Source organism: Crinia signifera, chromosome 6, assembly GCF_055691185.1.
Source record: "Crinia signifera chromosome 6, ASM5569118v1, whole genome shotgun sequence".
In the NCBI taxonomy this organism is placed as follows: domain Eukaryota; kingdom Metazoa; phylum Chordata; class Amphibia; order Anura; family Myobatrachidae; genus Crinia; species Crinia signifera.
In genome coordinates, this window is record NC_139222.1 from 129,683,702 (window position 1) to 129,704,310 (window position 20,609).

Here is a 20,609-nt window from a genome sequence, read left to right on the forward strand (position 1 = left end):
GAAATGCTCGGCTAACATATGGCATCCGCGGACACAGTTCGACTCTCCTCTGGGATTTGTGACATTTGTGAACTCGCCTTTGTCTTCTTAAGTTTCCTGGTTTTTTTTGATTGTACAAACACTTATTTTAGCCATTTTTAGCATTTAAAAAAAAAAAATCCAGATCCATAACCAAAACCCGCTGGTGAAGCATTTCTACCCTGTAATTTGTAATCAGTGTGAAAGAGCAAGCCGGGTCTTAAATCCTGGGTTGCCGACCCTGCTCTTTACCAGGGTCGGTGACCCAGGATCTGCGACCCAGGTTGACCTTTTGTCACACTGAAGAAATATCCATATAATTCAGCAAATTATCGGGTTGACATTTTTAAACTGGTAATTTGCTGCTCAGTGTGAAAGTGTCAGACTGCACCTGGAATAGCGTAAATGGTGTGACTGCGCTAAATGGGGGGGGGGGGGATAACAGTATGATGCCACAATAATTATATTAAAAACATAATATTTAATAAAAAATGAATATAGGGTATATCACAGACTTAAACATACAACAATGGGGTACATAAAAAAATGTAGCTCAGCTTTTGATGTAAAGGGTTATATAGTCACCATTAGGTCAATGGACCTGTAGATCAGGGGTGTCCTTTCCTATTGTTGCCTCATATGTATTTCAAATTCCTTGGGAGCCATTTGTGATGCTTATCCTGCGGCTTTGTGGAGGGTGCAGCCTCCTATTGCTGGTTTGGCCTGGATGGTATATGGCTCTCTCATGTATAAATAGATGGGGTTCTCAACCAGGTCGTCACCTGGGAAAACCTGAGGATGAAGTATTGAGGCTGGTCCGGACACTTTGGTGCAAATGGGTGGCTGAATAGCTGAGCTAGTGTCAGAGTCACAACTGGATGCACCTGGAATAGCACCTGAATACCATTAAAACCTACACTTATGCAGGGTACACCCCAGAACGACAAGGGCCCAATCCCATCAATCTAGATCCAATCCCGACCGATTGAATGTAGATTGGGACCTATTTTGCCTGTTCTGGTCTGATCCCGATCCGATGCACGGCCCCGGGTCGGTCGTTATTCAGATACTACCTGCAACAGGTATGATCTAAAAACGACCATACACCCGGGTGCAGGGCGTGATCGGATCGGAACCCGCTCACGGTGCACATCCAGATCGGGTCGTGCGCTCCGCGTGATTTTGAGCGGGTGTGTACCGGGCATAAGGCATACATCAGAAATCCATGATTTACGTTTTTGTAATTTCTTCCACAATTTCCTTAATTTCTTAAGATTGGGTACACACTATACGATTTTCAATAAGTATATAATTGTGCATATACTTCAGTGTGTACCCACTATATCGTTAATAATTACCCCTATCTGAACAGGCAGTCAAATCTGATGATAGTCAGTGACTGTATGTTTGGATAGGTCCAGGTGACATCACTTAACGATATAGTACGTGCGGGTCCAGGGGCAGTGTGAACGGGTAACCTGGGTTTATGCAAAGCGGGTCTCGTTCACTGCACTGTAAAGGTGCCGCTGGGAGATGCTGACTTCTCCCAGCCCGCCTCCCGATTGTCACCCGCCAGACTGTATGCCGGGTTCGGGTGGCTAGTGTAAAACCGCTTGCAAGCTGGGTCGCACCCGTGATTTTGGACCCGGCTTGCAAGTGTGAAAGGGGTACTAGGGACCCACTGCTGCCCCTGTCACCCTATTCCTAGCTGCCACTGGTTTTACCGGTCACCCTCTGCCTTGCTCTGTCAACCACTGTTATGTTGCATATTTTGAACTTGGTTTGGAGTGAAGGTGGGGGGGCCAAATTATATATTTTGCACCTTGGCCCACAACCCACTAGTTCCGCCACTGGTTCACACTTTTCCGGTTTTTACTACATCCCTGAAGGGAGGCTGTAATCCAGGGGTTCTCAAACTCGGTCCTCAGGATACCACACAGTACACATTTTCCATGTCACCCGGCAGGTGCACAGGTGCATTCATTACTCATTGACACATTTTAAAAGATCCACAGATGGAGCTAATTATTTGACTTTTGATTCTGTGAGAAGACCTGCAAAACATGCACTGTGTGGGGTCCTGAGGACCAAGTTTAAGAACCTGTCTGTGTTGTAATCTCTCCCTCCAGATTCATCCATGAATGGAGCCTGTCTGATCTGGCTTTCTGGGTCTGGTTCTGCTTTTTACCCAGTCCTTAAACTAATGGATTGAGGGTTGTGCTAGCACTACTTTTGTCACACTGATTAGTTAATGCAGCTCAGGTAGGAGACACTGGGGCCTCAGACAACCTTTTCAAATGATTATAGTAGCTGTCCCCCGTAGGACTGAGAAATGGCATGCAGGATGTACAAGAATAATAACAATGAGAACCTGGTATAATATTAAAATATGGGGGAACTAGAAAAAGGGTCCCCCCTTTTTGATTATGTTTAACCCTCAATGTTCCTAATAATTTCACAATTGCTTATGTGGAATTGTACTCAATAAAAAACAACAACAATGAGGTACCGCTCGGAGAAGTGGGGTCAGCTTCATTACCTGTCACTAGTTTCCCATTTCTGCGTATAATCCAGGTTTGCGTGTGCCCAGGCTCCGCACGGCCGTCGCTAGGTGCGGGGCTGATGCCCACGCGTGTGCGGTATCCCCGCACTCCCGGTTTCTTTTTACTGGGTTTCTTCGCCCGGGGCTCCCCGCGGTCGCACCCTGTCCCTCACCCATTATCCGTCGCAGCCGGCGTCTGATGAGCCTGGAGCAGAGGCATTAGGCCGATAATGTGCAGCAGCTGGGAGGGGAGGCGGGGGTATAAGATGCGGGGAGCCCGCTAGGAGGGGCGGATAGAGTTGGTGGAAATGCAGCACGAGCAGATGATGAACAACCTGGAGGGGAAGGCCGTGTTCACCTGCTCCTACGCGGGCTGCCGGGCGGTCTTTAAGAAGCGGCAGCGGCTACAGGAGCATGTGGCGAAGCACGCCGGCCAGGTGACATAGGGTTGCAGGGGCTGTGTGTACACCGTAGCACGTATTCTGGGGGCCTCAGACGTGTAATGTAGAGGGGTGCGTGCATCATGTGTATGCACACAGAGGGCGTATGTGCCGTAGGTGCAGCTACTATTGGGCCCATCTTCCCCATGCAGTTTACATGTGCACTATACATTTCTCACCATTGTTTAGTACTTATGGGCAGATGTTTTGCTCGGAATGTTATCTTTCCCATGGGGCGCTGTTTCAGGGACTATGTAAAAACCGGACCGGACTAGACTCCGGACCGCCGTACAGGACATCAAAATCTGCAGTCCGGAGCTTATAGGGTCCTGTTGGGGGGTGTCTTGTCCAGGAGGGTCCCTGTGATAGCTATCATCAGGGACATCGGGAAGGGGAGATTACAGCCTCCCCCTGTGGTCCGGACCGTCCGGTTTTTGCTACATGCCCGGACCATACAGGGAGACTTTATTCTACCCCTCCTCCTCTGGTGACAGGTGTCAGGCAGCCCCCCCAGGACAGGACACCCCGGACAGGACACCCCCCAGACCGGACGCTACAAGCTCCAAAATGCAGAGTTTGATGTCTGGTCCGGCGGTCCGGGGGTTTTGTCCTGGTCCGGTTTTTACCCATACCCCAGTCACTTACCATGCTTCAGGCATGGTGGGTGCTCTGCTTAGTTTGCTTGCCACAGAACCTATCCCCCTCATTTTCCCAGAGCACTGACTGAATCCAGAGCATGAGATGATGTCTGGGCTATTCATTTCATTATCCACTTGGACATATAATGGCAATACAACATTGAGCAAGCCTGCAATGGTACTTATTGTTCTAAGCTTAATGATTTAAAGCTATTTAGTTGTGTTTAATCTGGGGGGTCCCATGCTCTAAACTTGAATTTAGGTGGTTTTTTTTATGCAAATTGCATTTATGGTAAACTATTTAAGAGTGTTAATCCAAGAAACTGTTTTTCATTAGCTCTGTTATTTATCAAAGTCTAATGGTGTGTACACCCGGTGAGATTTCCTTGCTATTCGACTGCTATACAATCTTTACTAACTCTGTACTATCTACATACATACAATTCTTGCTATCTACATTCGATTTGCATTGCTGCCCTGTCTATCTGAGTTTCGAATTGTGCTGTCTCGGGAGCAATTTTTGACTATATAGTCAAAATCACACTGCCCCTGTACACAGCATTAGGGCCAGATGTATCAAGGTGATACAGAAAAGTGATCGTGGAGAGTAATAAACAACCAGCCCATCAGCTCCTACCTGTAATTCTGCAAACCCAGCCTGTAATGTGACCGATAGGAGCTGCCCGTTCATCACTCTTGTTTACACCTTTTTTTTTTATTTATACATCTGGCCCAGAGAGAACACTGGCTAGCACTTTATTTCACTATAATCTGTTGTAAGGTGTGTACACGTGGGACTCGGTTGCAGCGGTTTGCACTGAGCCCTGTGTGTAATAAAGATGTAGGTAAATGGTCAGATGGCTAACTACATCCTGCTAGCCCTGGTAGCTGAGATAAATGGCAGAGGAGTCCCTGACAAGTACCAGAGCCAGATTTGCACACCATATGAGCCCAGGGATACATACTGGCATTATACACAGATGCAGTAATATATACTGTTGGATATTCGCTGAGTTTTGAGAAGATGTGCTGAAAAGGTAGCCCTGCCATAGGGCGGGATGTATTTATATACATCATCGCCGCCGCATATGTACTAACATATGCGGCTGGCATCGCGGTGCGGTGACTAACCACCTCCTTGGCTATGCGACTTCTCCTCCCCCCCCCCCCCCCCCTGCAGCTCGAAGGACATCCCCGGCTGGCTGTGATATGATGCTGGGGGAGGAGGAGCAGCACGGAAGCCGGGGAGGGAGGCTGCGGTGGATGGTGTGTTAGTAGATATAAAAATGCTATAAAACAGGGGTATTACCGCATTTTCCCGGCTTAGTACATCCCGCCCATAGACTCTACTCCAAAGTTTTGACTATAAAAATGGTTAGAATAATTTTTTTTTATTTGACTTTTTTATAAATGCAAATCTTTGGCATATACATTTAGTATGACAGGAAAGGCTCGCCTATGGTTAAATGTGGACAAATACACTGTGCAATCAGCGTCTAGTCAACATTTTTCTTGCATGCGTTGTTTGGCCAGGCGATAGGGAGGCTGTGGGGGCCACTATCGCCCGCTGTGTGTACACGGGGTGATTTCTAGCTAATCTTCTAGGCCAAGGATGGGGAACAGTCAGCCCTCCAGCTGTTGGGGGAACTACACATCCCAACAAGCCCTGCAACAGTTGTAGGATTGCAAGGCATGCTGGGATGTGTAGTTCAACAGCTGGAGGGCCGATGGTTCTCCATCCCTGTTCTAAGCTATTTTGACAATCTAGTCAAAATCGCTTGAAAGAATTGCCCCATGTGGACATGGCATTACAATTTACAGCCTGTTTGTAAAATGGCAGGAGCTGATTGGTGCTTTATTTCAGTTTGATCTCACAAGCTTTGATAACGACCCTTTAAAGCAGGGGTGGGGCACCTCGGGCCCGGAGGCCATTTGAGGGGCCCTCCCACCCACCTGGCAGCTTTGCTAGGAGTCAAGTACAGGGGAATTCTCGCGAGATTCCTCTTAATCAGCAGCAGCCGGAGACTGTCAGTCCTATTCAGCTGATTTTTCCCCCCCCCCCCATATAAATGGCCCTTGGCACAAAAAAGGTTCCCCGCCCCTGCTTTAAAGTGCTATATATACTTGCGGTTTTATTTTATCATGTGTCTGACCACAGAATACAAATTTTCCTGTCGGCACAGAAACCATGGCACTGTGACAAACCGGACTGCGGGAAGTCTTTTACCCGCATAACACACCTTCAGAGACACAAGCAAGTTCACATGGGTGTGAAGAAATATACGTGAGTTGCTGTATCCCCCGTTGGTTATGACTATTGTATAAGGCATGCTTGAATATAATTAGGTTGCATTTTCTGTTTCCAGCTGTCAGTCTACTGGCTGCAGGGCTGCATTTGTGAGGCTGAAGACTTTAAAACATCACCAAAGATACAAACATGGGGCAGCAGAACCCCTGAAGGTGAGTGTAGAGGGGATAATATCCAGATATATGAACATCAGTTTTTCGGCTTTAAAGCTGAATTAAAATGTGTGAGCGGAGTACACGTTAATTTTAGAAACTGTATGAATAATTACCTTTACTGTTAACAGATGTCCTTCCCCCCCTCCTTATGCAAGTTCACAAATGTATTCTGAAATTCTTGAAAACTTGCACTTCTATCTGTTTTGTTTTTTTCTTTCAAGTACATATTTAGTTATTTATATAGCGCACGCATATTCCGCAGCGCTTTACAGAGAATATTGGAACATTTCACATCTGTCCCTGCCCTAGTGGAGCTTACAATCTATATTCCCTACCACATTTACACAGACACACACATTTATGCTGTGGTTAATTTTTTGGGCAGCCAATTAACCTACCAGTATATTCTTTTTGAAAGTGGGTGGAAACCAGAGTACCTGGCAGAAACCCATGCAAGCACGGGTAGAATATACAAACTCTGCACAGTTGAGGCCATGATGGGAATCTAAGGTCCATTTCACATGCTCTGGCTCCTGCCGGGCGGCGAAACCACGCACGGCCAAATGCCGTGCCGCTCACAGTAGTGAATAATGGACATGATTGTGTCCATTCACATAGGATGGCCACGGCCCAGCCGCCCGGTTGCAGCCGGATCCCACCACTGGATGTGACGGCTGCCGGGTTGTGGCCATCCTCTCCACTCTAAACTTCCTTGTGTGGCATGACTTCTCGGCCGTGCGGGGATTCGCCACCCGGCAGGAGCCGGAGCATGTGAAATAGCCCTAACTCATGTTCTCAGTGCTGTGAGGCTGTAATGGTAACCATCAAAACTAACCCTAGCCTAAATGTGTTCTACATGTGGTAGATTGTGAGCTCCAATGAGGCAGGGACTACAGTGAGAGGCCAAACTTTCTCCATATATTTCTTGCAATGTGAGTGCTACATAAAACTTTGATTTATTTGAAATTCAGGTTATCTGCTGGGAAAGTAATAAACATGAAGTTTAGTTGTTTGCTTTAAAGCCATGTGTATGTTAAAATGTTTTTTTTTTTTGCCACCACTGTATGCTCACAAAGAAGCAAATCTTAACTACTCTTCTATGTCCTCTCCCAGTGCTCTGTACCAGGATGCTCCCAAACCTTTCAAAAGAAGGGGGCTTTAAAATGCCACATGTCAGAACACACTGGAGAGCCCCAGTTTGTGTAAGTACAAATGACCAAGAAAAAGCCTATAGAATTACTCTATAGAGCGTTTGACTGAATTACTAGCAATTTAATAGGGTGTGCTGATTTTTGTGGCGGTTTAAAAAAAAAAAAAGCAAAAGCTGGCGATGCCCCATAGAAGCCTATGGGCTTCTACCGCAACCCACCCCCTGCAGCCCCGCACTGACCCTCCTCCCTGCACGGGTGTGGATCGTTTTATCGACCACACTAAGGTTGACAGGTGTCTAGGTCGACATATATTTAGGTCGACATAGGGTTAAGTCGGAAGGTCGACATGAATTATATTTTTTCCCCAACTGTCGACACGGTTGGAAGTCAACCACAGCCCCTTGCATCGCTCGCTATGCTGCAGGCACGGTGCCTCGCTGCTCTCGGCACACTATTTTATTCTCCCACCACACCCTAGTTGATGGTAGAGCATGAAATACCGCATGTCGGTTAAAAAACAGTAAAAAAAAAAACATGTCACCCTTCCCACCTGTCCCCCCAACGGTGTCTACCTAATGACTGTCTACCGAAGTGTGGTCGACAATACAACCATAAGCCCCCTGCACTATAAACCTCTTCCGGGTGCAGGGAGGAGAGCCTGGCACAGTGCCAGGTAAGGAAGGGGGGAGTCTCTGGGACCCGCTGACTCGCCACAAAGGACAGCTCTTAACGCAAGAGCTGTCCTTTGCCATAATTATCACATATACGATAATTATGTAGGCGATGGGGGCGGAGCTGTGCTGCAGATGTTAGAACATCCTGTCCTACATCTGCTGTTCTGCTTTCTGTACCTACAGAATAGGGATATAAAAGAACCCTTAACATGGTGCATGGTTGAGAGCCTGAAACCAATTAATACCCCTTTCACACTTGCAAAAATATCCCGGGTTTTTGCACATGAACGCGCATCAACCTGAGATTTAGCTCAGTGTGAAAGGGTCTAGGACTAATATCCCGTGTTCAGCATTCCGGGATCTCTACCCAGGTCCTGACCTGGGCAGAACCCAGAATCGACACTGGATGCGGTCAGTCTGAACGGGTATTCCGGGTCAGCGTGACCCAAATCCCGTTTACTGCAGTGAAAATGCCTCCCAGTGCTGCCCCGGCCAAGCCTCCACATGACTCCGCCCGCCTGCATTCCGGGTCGGGTGGCCAGTGTGAAAGGGTACATTCCCGGGTAGTGTCCCAGGAAGCATCCAGGAACACATTCCCGGGTGTGCGAATGTGAAAGGGATATAATTCTGATCTACTCCTGGATGGAGTCATGTTGCTAGTAATGCTATTCTCTGCCAATAGCTTATTGCATGATCTATTATGTACTTTAGAACTGGCATTATGCTGCCTTCCAAGCTATTCCAAATGGTTTTTGGGGTGCATCTCCAGCCTATTTGTACTTTAGTTTAGTTTAACTATGAAGCTAGTTTTCTTCTAGTTAATGAACTTCGGTATATGACTGCCTGTCCCTGAAAGATCCTTTTCTGCTTTTGTTTTATCTATGGACATCTATGTGCAACACTATCTAATCCTCACCCCAATTTTCTGGCCTTCAGGTGTGACCATGCAGGCTGTGAATGGAAATCTAACTCTGGGACAAGTCTTGCAGCCCACCGTCACCGCCATGCAGGTGAGTGACAAAATATTGATACTTGGTCTTATTGCATGAAACTAGTTTGGTAGGATTGGTCTATAATCTACTGTATGTTTCAGGATACCGCTGCCCTTTCCAAGGATGCCAAACTACATCTCCAACCTGGACCGCTTTGCAACAGCATCATGCAAAGCATCCATGTAAGTATTGCCCCCCTCTCTAAAATGGGAAACTGCCTATGCCTATTCTTATTCCCTAATCTGGCCATATACTGTAGCTTGTTCTGATGAGGTACAATCCATATTGCTTCCATAAAGTATGTTGGATACAACTAACATGGTGACTATTTCATGACTTTCATGATAGTGGGTTTGTTTGTCAAAGATCAGATCAATCTGCAACATATACTTGAGTAAACCACTACGTAACTCAATTCTTTAGAAACTTTGTTTATCTCTTCCAAACTATGGTACATATTATAGCCAGAAGGGTTTCAGTTGTGACCCAATTCCTGTGCTACAATTACAATCTCCATTTAGAATAAAAAAAAAAAAAAAAAGGTACTTATGTTTTAGCAGGGCGCCCACTAAGCAAATTGCTTAGTGGGCGATTCAGCCTAAGAAAATCGCATCGCATGCGATCCAATGTGATTTTCCGAAGTAATTTATTCACTGCTTTCTCCCCTCGGGTGATGCCATTGCATCTCTAGCAAAATCACATGTGATGCTATAGGGTGCAATCCCATTTACTTTACTATACATTTCTATGAGATGCAATGAGATTTACGCACCCCCCACTATCCACGCCACCCCGAAGCGTGGTGAGCGCAGCGGAACACGTCCTCCCGACATTTTCATACCCCCCCCCCCCCATCCACGTCGGCGTGGAGTTTATTTTATATAGTGTGGCGAGCCACTGAGCCCGAAGCGTGGCAAGCGGATGCGGAATACTTGTAACATAATCCGCGGGGCTCGCTGCGCTTGCCACACTATATAAAATCAACTCCATGCCGACGTGGATAGTGGGGGTATGAAAAGGTCGGAAGGACTCGTTCCGCCTCCCCTCACGGGGCTTGCCACGCTTCGGGGTGGCGTGGGGGGTACCAAATGTATAGTAAAGTAAATGTGATCGCACCCTATAAAATCACATGCGATTTTGCAGGAGATTCGATCGAATCGCACTGCCCGAGGGAAGAAAGCAGTGAATAAATTACATAGGTAAATCACATCGCATGCAAAAACTGGATGCGATGCGGTTTTCCTACGGTGCCGTACGTATGCAGATAGGGCGCCCTGCTAATACATAATTACAAAAAAAAGGAAAATTTTTAAAATCTGTAGATTCATTGCTTAAAACTACAATTTGCCCACGTTATGCATTTTCCATATTCACCCCACCCTCATTTATATAGTGGATCTCCAGTGTACAAAGTGTAAGAAGACCTTCAAAAAACGGAGTGCTCTGCGGAGACACAAAGCGACTCACTTGGAAAGACGCATCCCCTTGACCTGTCCCAGAGAAGACTGTAAGAAAACATTTACCACGATCTTCAACTTGACGCACCACATACGTAAGATACACCTGTGCTTGCAGCCCTACCATTGTTATCATGCCGGCTGTAATCGCACCTTTTCCATGAGGGTATGTATACGTATATTTGAGCAACATAACAGTGGGAATGATAGCAATGCTTGCATTACAGTATGTTTGGCTTTTTTTTCCCTTAGGAAAGTCTGATACGGCATCTTGTTGTTCATGACCCTGATAAGAAGAAGTTGAAGGTACTGGAAGAACAGTGTGACTTACCATTGGGATGGGTGGTTTTTGGTTGTGTGGGTGCCATTCTGTTTGGTGCTGCCTCTTATGCATATATAAATCTATATAGAGTATCTATGGAGTTGAGAAATCAGGGTTTGCTATCGCCCACCAATTAATATTAAGCATGCTGGATGTTAATAGGTCAGGGTCCAGTGTTTTCACCTGCTGTACACTAGAAGATAAGTTGTCCACACAAGAGCTACTTAAGTTATCAGACTGGCATTGCAGTATTACACTTGAATAAAAGCTATGCTCACTATGGACCGATGTAGAGTAGTATGTATAGCTCTTTGTATGCCTCATTGGGTAATGCAAAGCTATGTATTAATCTCCACTTGCAACTGATGGCGGGTTTTCATGCAATTCAATTGCTGAATAAATATGCATGAAAATACCTGTTACCAAATCTTCTGAACCTGGTAGCACTGGTGCAAATGCATACTGGTGGGTTAAATACCCAAGCAGATATGTGCACAACTGTCCAGGGTGTCTCCCTTCAGTTCAGTGCATGCAGTTTAAGTAGACTTTCACTGAACTTTGCTCCGCTGGCTACAAAAGGACCTTTGCAATTCTCACACTACTGGTCATTACCATACCAATGGTGACTTAGAACAGTTGGCCATAAAGTCTCAGTGCTGGACTGCTAATTGTAAATGTTACATGATGGGTATCATATGATGCCATGAGATATGACTAAAGCTGTGGACACTGGTGCACTTCTGACTATATCTATTTTGAGTGCAGGTTTCAGCCACAGTCTATGCACACCCAGTTTAGTCAGTATTGAATAGAAATAGATTTGCCTTCAGTCTATCTTGACTATCTCACCTGTAGAATGTATCTGGCCTAGGGCCAAACTGCAAGATATTCTAAAGCCACATACACACCAGAAGATAAAGATCTTTCAGAAAGCTCATTCTGAAAGATAGATAGAGAGATATATATATATATCTATATCATCAAGCGTACACAATAGAAGATAAAGCCCCCATCCCTCATCCAGCATGTCCAGACGTGGGAGGATTCTTTTTAACGACTGCCATTCTGCAGTGACATCATGACTGTCATTCACCCTGGAGCTGGCATTGGCAAGTGGATGCATGTGCCAATGCCAGGCCCCTGCTGCCGCAGATATTGGCATGGACAGGGTCATCTAGTGTGTATGGGGCTTAAATCTAAAGTGCACTTAGCCAAAATTGTATAGTCCAAATCTGCCATGAGCCAGAATAGCACCATATCAACATCATAAAATAGAGATGCTTTAATAATCTGCAGCGTTTCCCTTTTCCCACCACTTACACTATGTATTAACTTTCAACAGCTTAAATTCAATCAAAGATCCCCAAAGAAGAACTTGAGAAGAGCTCCCCGACCGCAACCCTCCTTGGAGCAGGACCTTAGCCGGCTTTTCAATCGGAAGCTTGTATTCCGGTACAAGGCACTGTTGGAGAGCAACCTTTCCAGCCTCTTCAATGAACGGAAGATCCGCACACCGGCTCTACCTGAAGTAAACTTAAGCAGCCTTTTTCAGTATCCGCCTCTGGGTGTCAGGGCAGAAAAAGCTGCATGAATCTCAACCTGCTGCAGATGACTGATTAGTTGCAATTTTTTTTTTTTTTTTTTCCTCCTTGGGAAGCTTGTAATATATTTACAAGTTTTTTATTTAACAAATTTGCTGAAAATACAGCACAGCTAATGCATATATTTTGAAGACTATTCATACAGAGTATTTATACTTTGGTAATATATAATTTAGTAAAACAGGAAGCTAACTGGTATTCCTGGGCAGTAACTACTATAAGCAAAAAATGCTGCGGTTTATTTAATATGGTATAGTTAGAAAATGTTGCTGCACTTTTGAAAACAATAAATGTATTTCTGTGAAATGCCACTAGGTGGCATTCGTGTCTGTCTTGTTAAAGAATGTTTAAGTCTACGAATGCTTGTGTTATGGCATTGGGTTAATCCTCCACTTGCATTCTAAACTCTTTTGTTCTTGTGAAAGCTTATTGAATGTTTTGGGGGGTTTTTTTTCTCCCTCATGCCCATGTCCTGATGTATTAGCTTTTTGACTTTATTTTTTATATTTTAATTTTTTTGCAATGTGCATGGATGACATTTAATTCGATTTTGCAAGTAAATCTAGTAATGATTTTCAAGTTTCAGTATGGAGCCTGGATTTTGCCATGGGTTATTTCTAGCCTCCCCCACAAACTTTTTTTTTTTTTTTTTATAGAAAAGTGCCAATGATGGCTTCAAAAGTTTATTTTTAATATATTCTAGGGCCAACAATTAAACCTGTTTAAGTCGGCAACATGTAGTGTTTACTGTGAAAGAAACTGACAGGTAAAATAAAAGTCCCTGTTCTCTCAGTATTGTCTCTTGTAATTATTTCAATCACTTGCCAATGTAAAGCTGGGTACACAAACATTTATGACTGGTGGGAACAAATCTGGCATGTATGGGAGCAAAGTACAATAATATTTGCTCAGTGAGATCACTTAAGGCCCCCCCCATACACTGTGATTTGGGCATGATTTCACCCTATTCGGATGAATCTGGCTGTGAAATCTGACCAAATCGCACTTGTAGACATCCTGTCCGATGCGCGGTCTCAGGCGCATCTGATCGGGAGGTTGGATGGGCTGCACATAAGATTTGCTAAATCTTATGTGGAGCTGTGCGGGGGACAACAGCAGGTGGGGGATGCCGGCTAATATAGAGCCGGGCAGGAGGAAGCTGTTCCGGTGACAGCGCCAGGCAAGGAGAAGACGCTGGCTGCTAGGCAGTGGCAGGAGCCGGGAGAAGCAGCTAATTTGAAAATAAAAAATTAGAGTCCATACAGATGACTAGGAAGCCATGGATTGGCTGAGACTCCAAGGTCTCAGCCAATCAATGGCTTCCTAGTCATCTGCATGGACTTTTTGATTTGTAAATTTTTTTTTTTTTCAAGTTATCTGCTGCTCCCGGCAGCCAGTCTTCTCCCTGCCCTGCTCCCGTGCTGTCACCGGAACAGCTTCAAATTCCTCCTGCCTGGCTCCCTATGCAGCCTACCCCTGCCTGGCTCTCTATTAGCTGGCATCCCCAGCCCGCTGCCGTCCCCTGCACGGCTCCCTCCTCCTGCAGCTCCCCATGGACTGCATATGATAAATCCATGCGATTTTATCATATGCAAACCTTGGCACATCCCAGGGAGCTGCAGGGGGAAATCAGGTCTGACTTTCTTGACTTGTCCCTAGGACAAGTCGGCCTAATGTATGGGGGCCTTTAGAAAATCTCCCTATATCGCTAGGCCCTGTTGAAGCAGGTTACACACCTAATTGTCCAGTCTATTTGCCAAGAGCATAGTAGCAAAGGACAGACAAAACAGACCATGACCAGTCAACCAAACTGGTTACATTTTATTTAACCAACTTTTAATCGCCAGATCAGGGCCAGTGTTCTCAGTGGGAAACACTGGCCCTGACAGACCATTCAGCGCTGACACATTGCTGTCTGCTGAGTGATCGAGTGTTGCTCAGCAGTGTCGATATGTGTAGCTTAGAGCGAAGGTCAGAGCCGAATTTCCCATTAGGCACGTGCCTAGGGGCGGCACTTGGATGCCTGGGATAGTACTGTCAGCCCAAAATGTACCAATAACTGCAAAATATCCACTATACTGTACTATATTCCATCTTAAATAGAGTGTAAATGGATGGGACATGCAGATACTGCCCCTGTAAGCTGTCCTACTTAGTAAATATGTATTCATAATAAAAGAACATGTCACGGTTAGTGGCTTTTTTTTATAAATCCATTAAATTGGCTATTATCAAATGAGGGCTTATAAGTAAACAATAAAAATAGACAGGGGTGGGGGCGGCGTTATTGTTGTGCCTAGGGGCGCCATCATCCCGAAATCCGCCCCTGGCAAAGGTAATATTAAAATCCACAAGGTGCGCAATGATGGTGGCTACCGTTACACAGGTGTGTCAAAGCAAGGCAATCCTCTCTACCTCCAATGTAAATAGTGGACATCAAAAGGTGTGGTGGTTTTGATGTGTGTTTTTTTTTTTTTTTGGGGGGGGGGGGGGGTACTTGTTTCCTAGCACGGCGCCTACGATTTTGATCACATCAATTGCATGCGATGCAATCAAAATGATTTAATTGTACATGCACCCTGATGGGTGATTAGTATGTTATATGCACCCCCATTGTTAACGCCACCCGCAGCGGTACATGTCATCCGACCTTTTCATACCCCCACTATCCACGTCGGTATGGAGTTGATTTTATATAGTGTGGTGAGCGCATGCAGATAACTTTACATGTATTCTGCATCTGCTCGCCACGCTTTGGGCTCGGTGGCTCGCTGCGCTCACCACACTATATAAGATCTACTCCACGCCGACGTGGATAGTGGGGGTATGAAAAGGTTGGAGGACGCGTACCGCCGCCACGCTTCGGGGTGGTGTTAACAATGGGGGTGCTAACAATGGGGGTGCATATAACATACTAATCACCCATCAGGGTGCATGTACAATTAAATCATCGTTTTGATCGCATTGCATCGCATGCCATTTTAAAATTGTACAGTGCGGCTCCTAGGACCCGAAAATCGGGTCCTGTCGCATACCACTAATTGAGGCATGCGATAGGCGCTGTGCTATGAAACAAGTACCAAATTTTGCACAGCGCACCATTGAGGGGTGTGTTATGTTCCACCCAAAGGGCGTGTCTAGTGCCATATATGGAGAGATTGTGAACGTGGTACCTAGAAGCATGGGTGTGTACTGCTACATCTGAGTGGAAGCTTTTAAAATGACTTATATCCAGGGGGTAGAACTGAGTTCCACCACCTCTCAGGGGGCGGGATTCTCCAAACTAAAAATGCTGAAGAAGATTTTTTTGGGACACAGGAGGTAGATAAAAATCTTGGCTCCAGATTGCAAAAAAAAAGAGAGAACCGGCGCTTCAATGGAGTTGTATGTAAAAATAATTGATTGGTATTTATCAATTAGTAACTCAATTACCTTCTGATGCAGCTATCACCTGTGGGTTATGCTATACCCACATTAAACACACATAAAGAAAAAACAGAATGGTGAATCACGCGCTGTTAGGTAAATTGTATCAATTATTACCCCGCATAGTACTGCTGGTATAGAATGAAGGTCAGACACACTGTTTATATTTCGTAACAATTTATAAAAAATGTATCAGATAAAATAACATAAGACACAAGACCTAAACAATTGTAAGTAACACTTTTATTTAAAAGGCAAGTTGAATTGGAAATAGTGGGCGTTTCTCAGAGTCTCCTCAAATACAATAGCTTTTGATTATTTGTATCCAAAATAATGCTTGTATGGAGAGTTTAATATTTGTAATCACAGGCTGCTGGTGAATGCAAATGTCAAAGTCCGATGACAACGGGGCAAACTAAAAATGCTGTAAAAACCCAGCTTTGGGGGAGGGGGGGGGGGTTTACCGCATTTTCATATGCAGCAAAGGGGGGGAGCTTTGCTGTGGGGGGGTCACGCCAGGTCTAGATGGCGTAACTACATAGAAGCATATGGGCTTCCCTTTGTGTCCCCCTGTCGATCTGTGCTGCCCTCCCCTCACTTGTGTCTGGGCAGCCTCCTGCTGTGCTGCCCAGACCAGTGACCTCCTTCCTGCACAGCTTCCGGGTGCAGGGAGGAGGAAACGGAGCACCCACAAAGCGGGTAAGGGTCCAGGGAGGGTGGACCCGCTGCACATCGCCGGCCATCGCTTTTGCGTTATTAATAGCATATGTTACTGCATATGCGATTATTAACACTGTGAGTGCCGGCGATGTGCAGCCGGAGTTATTAGAGAATCCCACCCAGTGTAAGGTGGAACATTTTAACCTTCACATTGGTCCTGCACAGTAATTATCACAGAAAACAATTCTAATTTGCAGGTGGATTCCAAAAAACCCTACCACTGGCCCTGCCTAATTGGATGGAGTGGAGGGTGGGTAATTAGGTGGTATAGAGAAATGAGTTCCCCCACCTCTGCATGACCACTTTAAGCCCTGCTTACATCCAAATGTAGACGAGCCCCAAAGCAGTGAGAATGAGCTACTATACTTGCTAAACTTCTAGGAAATGGTGCTGATGATTCAATGTAAATTGATCCCTCATTCCTATTTTCCCCAAAAATGTAACCATATAATGTGGGCTAGGTGAAATGAGGGAGAGAGGGAGATTGCTGCTATTTCTGGGAGTCTCATGCAGGAGGGTAGGCAACAATGATTTTAAGGAGTTTAGAAAGCCACAGTGGGTTTGTTTTAATTAAGCCTTCCACATCCACACATTACAAATGCTTAGTTATTTGGAAGTAAAGAACTCATTACTTGCATAGATCCATGACGATGGCTCACCCACATCATTATTACTAGGCTGCAGTCACAGAAGGACCAGCAAGCTTCTTGCTGTGAAGAACTGTCATAAATAGCATTCTGTGCTATATAAAGCTGCATGCAGCCATACCTGGGCAGAAATTGCACACACATTGGAACTTTACTGTTTCTACTAGCAGCTGCAATCATTAACAGTGATGCTATGAACAGAGATGGATTGCTCATAAAGCATGGAAAATGTGAACAGTGCAGACTGCTATAGCTTGTCAATGGTTGGCAGCTGAGAAAACTACCTCTCTCAGCTGCTTATAATTGCAGTGAACCCTAGGGGCATGGAACATAAATACCACTGTGAAACTGGCATCATGCTCTCATCTTGCGGCAACTGTGTAGTGCAATGAATGGTGTGAGGAGCAGCGTTGTGCACTCACACTAAGCTCTTATGTCATAAATACAGCTGATTCCTGCATTTATTGCAGTGCCACAAGAACAATTATTGGGGACAGGGGTGACCTTTCCGAATATTTACATTTAATTTGACCAAGATACAGCCTGCGAAGAAATGGTTAACAAATGGATTGCAGCAAGTCCAAACAATTCATACCAATTACTATGAAAGCACTAATGACAAATGGCTATAATATACTATACATATTGGTACTTACAGGCCGTTCCAAGGAAAAGGGGTGCTGCTAACAATCACATAGAACAATATTTCAGTTTAATTAAATTTGCATAATCCCTGATTGATATAATTTATAACATGTGTAACCCAGTTTATTCTCCCTATTATCGATATAGTCTTTATCCTGTAGCTCAGAGTTTCCCAAACTCTTCTGTTACTGTCAACGGTTTACGAATATCCATGGTTGAGTACACAATGTTAAATCAAATCACTTTATATAATAAGTCAAATGAGCTCAACCATGGATATTCCTAAAACCTGGACTGTAATGGCAGAGTCTGGGATACTCTTCCATAGCGGTCATTATCCAGTGTTCCTAAAACCCATTCCTAATGGAACCCTAAAGCTGAGTAAACACCTAAAGATTTATCTGTCCAATCTGTCTGGTGGGAGCAAAAATCTGGTAATGTATGGGAGCTTATTAGAATCAAACATTTTCCCCCAAACACTGACAACCAGACAGTGGTCATTCAAAAAATAGTTTAAATCCATTCGATTTAACAAATGTATCCGAACAATAACTTTTGTCCATTTTCCAGCTTTTGGGAGCAAATGGCTGATTGCCATTTGCTCCCATACATTTCCAGATTTTTTTTTCTCACCAGATAGATTAGACAGATAAATCTTTAGATGTGTACCCAGCTTAGCAATGCATCTAGCTGGAGCACAGGTGTGCTAAATGACTAACAATAGATCTATAGTTAATACTAATTATTCTTGAGGATGCCTGGAAAACACAGTGTATGGGCTATTTCACACGCTCCGGCTCCTGCCAGGCAGCAAAATCCCGCACGGCCAGGAAGCCTTGCCACACATAGCAGTTAATAATGGACACAGATGTGTCCATTCACATGGGACGGCCACGGCCCAGCCGCCGGATCCTACTACTGGAAGGGGCGGCTGCCGGGCTGTGTCCATCCCCTGGATTGTAAACTACTGTGTGTGGCACGGCTTCCTGGCCGTACGGGACTTCGCCACCCGGCAGGAGCCGGAGCATATGAAATAGCCCCCAGGTTTCCACAAGGACAGAGTGTGAGAAACACTGTCCTAGTGATACAGAGCGGAGGCACCACAGGATGAGCAAAACTTTGATTCATAATTCATACCCCTGGGACATACCGGCCAACAGGTTATGTAATATTTTATTATAATGTTCTCCTAAATGTGTTGTATCATGATTAAATACTGTAGAAAATGGCTCAATGAGCCAGTAAAGCTAAGCTGCAAGTTGTTCCAGTACATAAGAACTGTTTGTGCTGTGTGGTATGATAGAAGTGGAAGCATTCTGCTCAGAATGTGATGTGCTACTGTAATTCATGGTTGCCTACCTGACCCTCTCCTTCTGGGAGAAAATGCTCTGTTTCTGGACTTCCCTGGTAATGTATGATTGCCATTACCTGTGGTCAAACACCTTTCTTATCAATTACCTAGCTCCCCACAGGTGATGGCAATCATACATTACCAGGGAAGTCCAGGTACAGAGCATTTTCTCCCTTATGTAGAGGTTCAGGTAGGCAACCCTGCTGTAATTACCATAACAATAGTGAAATTGTTACACAGGGGGAGATTCTCTAAAGTAAAAATGCGGTAAAAATCCCGTTATCTGGGTTTTTACCGCATTTTGGGATGCTCTAAGCATCCCCTGCAGGGTTACCGTGGCGGGGGTCATCGCCAGAAAAATCTGGCGATGCCCCATAGAAGCCTATGGGCTTCTAACGCGACCTCCCTCCGCCCCACACCGACCCACTGCCGCCGACCCCCCTCACCTGTGTCCGGGCAGCACGGAGCTGTGCTGCCCAAACCTGTGACCTCCTCCTCCCTGCACTTTACATCCTCTTCCTGGTGCAAGGAGGAGGAGAGCCAGGCAGCCGGTTAAGATAGGGAGGGGGGAGCCGCCGCTCATCACCGGGTCAATACAAAAGACAGCTCTTAACGCAAGAGCTGTCTTTTGTGATAATTATCGCATATGTTAGATCATATGCGATAATTATGTTTGTGGTAGCCGGCAATAGGTGGCAGTAAGGGGGCTCGGATGTTAGAGCATCCCCCCACAATCTCTTCAAGGTATGTAGAGCAGGGGCACACTTGATATACCTGTGGTTGCAGTATGGATGTTATGCAAAAGCATGTAGTTAAACAGATTACTAAGTGAGGTTCATCAGAAAACCTAGAGACCTGCCAGCAGCCTGTGCATCTTCATTGAGGAAAATGTTGTTTTGCTTTTCTCTTGTGTTACTAATAAAATTCGCCATTAGCTAAGTCTTACAAGTGCTATTTACAAGACAGAAGATAGCCCTTTAAGTGAATACATTGATTGGATAATTGGATCATAACAGAAAATCTCCACAGTACAGCAGTGATCTGGGGTGTGATAGACTCAGCCCAATGTCATTAATGTCTTGCTATATCCTAATGCAGTGGTTCCCAACCTCGGTCCTCAAGTACCCCCAGGAACCCTAAAGCTGAGTAAACACCTAAAGATTTATCTGTCCAATCTGTCTGGTGGGAGCAAAAATCTGGTAATGTATGGGAGCTTTTTAGAATCAAACATTTTCCCCCAAACACTGGCAACCAGACAGTGGTCATTCAAAATCCATTCGATTTAACAAATGTATCCGAACAATAACTTTTGTCCATTTTCCAGCTTTTGGGAGCAAATGGCTGATTGCCATTTGCTCCCATACATTTCCAGATTTTTTTTCTCACCAGATAGATTCGACAGATAAATCTTTAGATGTGTACCCAGCTTAGCAATGCATCTAGCTGGAGCACAGGTGTGCTAAATGACTAACAATAGATCTATGGTTAGTACAAATTATTCTTGAGGATGCCTGGAAAACAC

At 45.1% G+C, this 20,609-nt stretch overlaps 1 protein-coding gene across 2 annotated transcripts; it reads left to right on the forward strand.

Annotated features, from left to right (window-relative positions):
* The first annotated feature begins 2,634 nt into the window (after nt 1-2,634).
* On the forward strand, nt 2,635-13,090 carry LOC146008170 (P43 5S RNA-binding protein-like). Of its 2 annotated transcripts, none has more exons than XM_083147176.1 (9): nt 2,635-2,997; nt 5,822-5,922; nt 6,005-6,098; nt 7,215-7,303; nt 8,863-8,936; nt 9,020-9,100; nt 10,312-10,541; nt 10,628-10,681; nt 12,040-13,090. In XM_083147176.1, the coding sequence occupies exons 1-9, from the start codon at nt 2,869-2,871 to the stop codon at nt 12,286-12,288; spliced, it is 1,101 nt and encodes a 366-aa protein (XP_083003302.1). In that variant the 5' UTR covers nt 2,635-2,868; the 3' UTR covers nt 12,289-13,090. The 2 variants fall into 2 exon arrangements, with proteins under 2 accessions (XP_083003302.1, XP_083003303.1); XM_083147177.1 differs by lacking the exon at nt 2,635-2,997 and adding an exon at nt 3,468-3,816.
* The last annotated feature ends 7,519 nt before the right edge of the window (nt 13,091-20,609 follow it).

Bases quoted from the DNA above. Each gene is read 5' to 3' on its own strand.
- LOC146008170 (XM_083147176.1), top strand. From the start codon at position 2,869: ATGCAGCACGAGCAGATGATGAACAACCTGGAGGGGAAGGCCGTGTTC. The intron at 5,923-6,004 runs GTGAGTTGCTGT...TTCTGTTTCCAG, and splicing joins ATGGGTGTGAAGAAATATAC to CTGTCAGTCTACTGGCTGCA. The intron at 6,099-7,214 runs GTGAGTGTAGAG...GTCCTCTCCCAG, and splicing joins GGGCAGCAGAACCCCTGAAG to TGCTCTGTACCAGGATGCTC.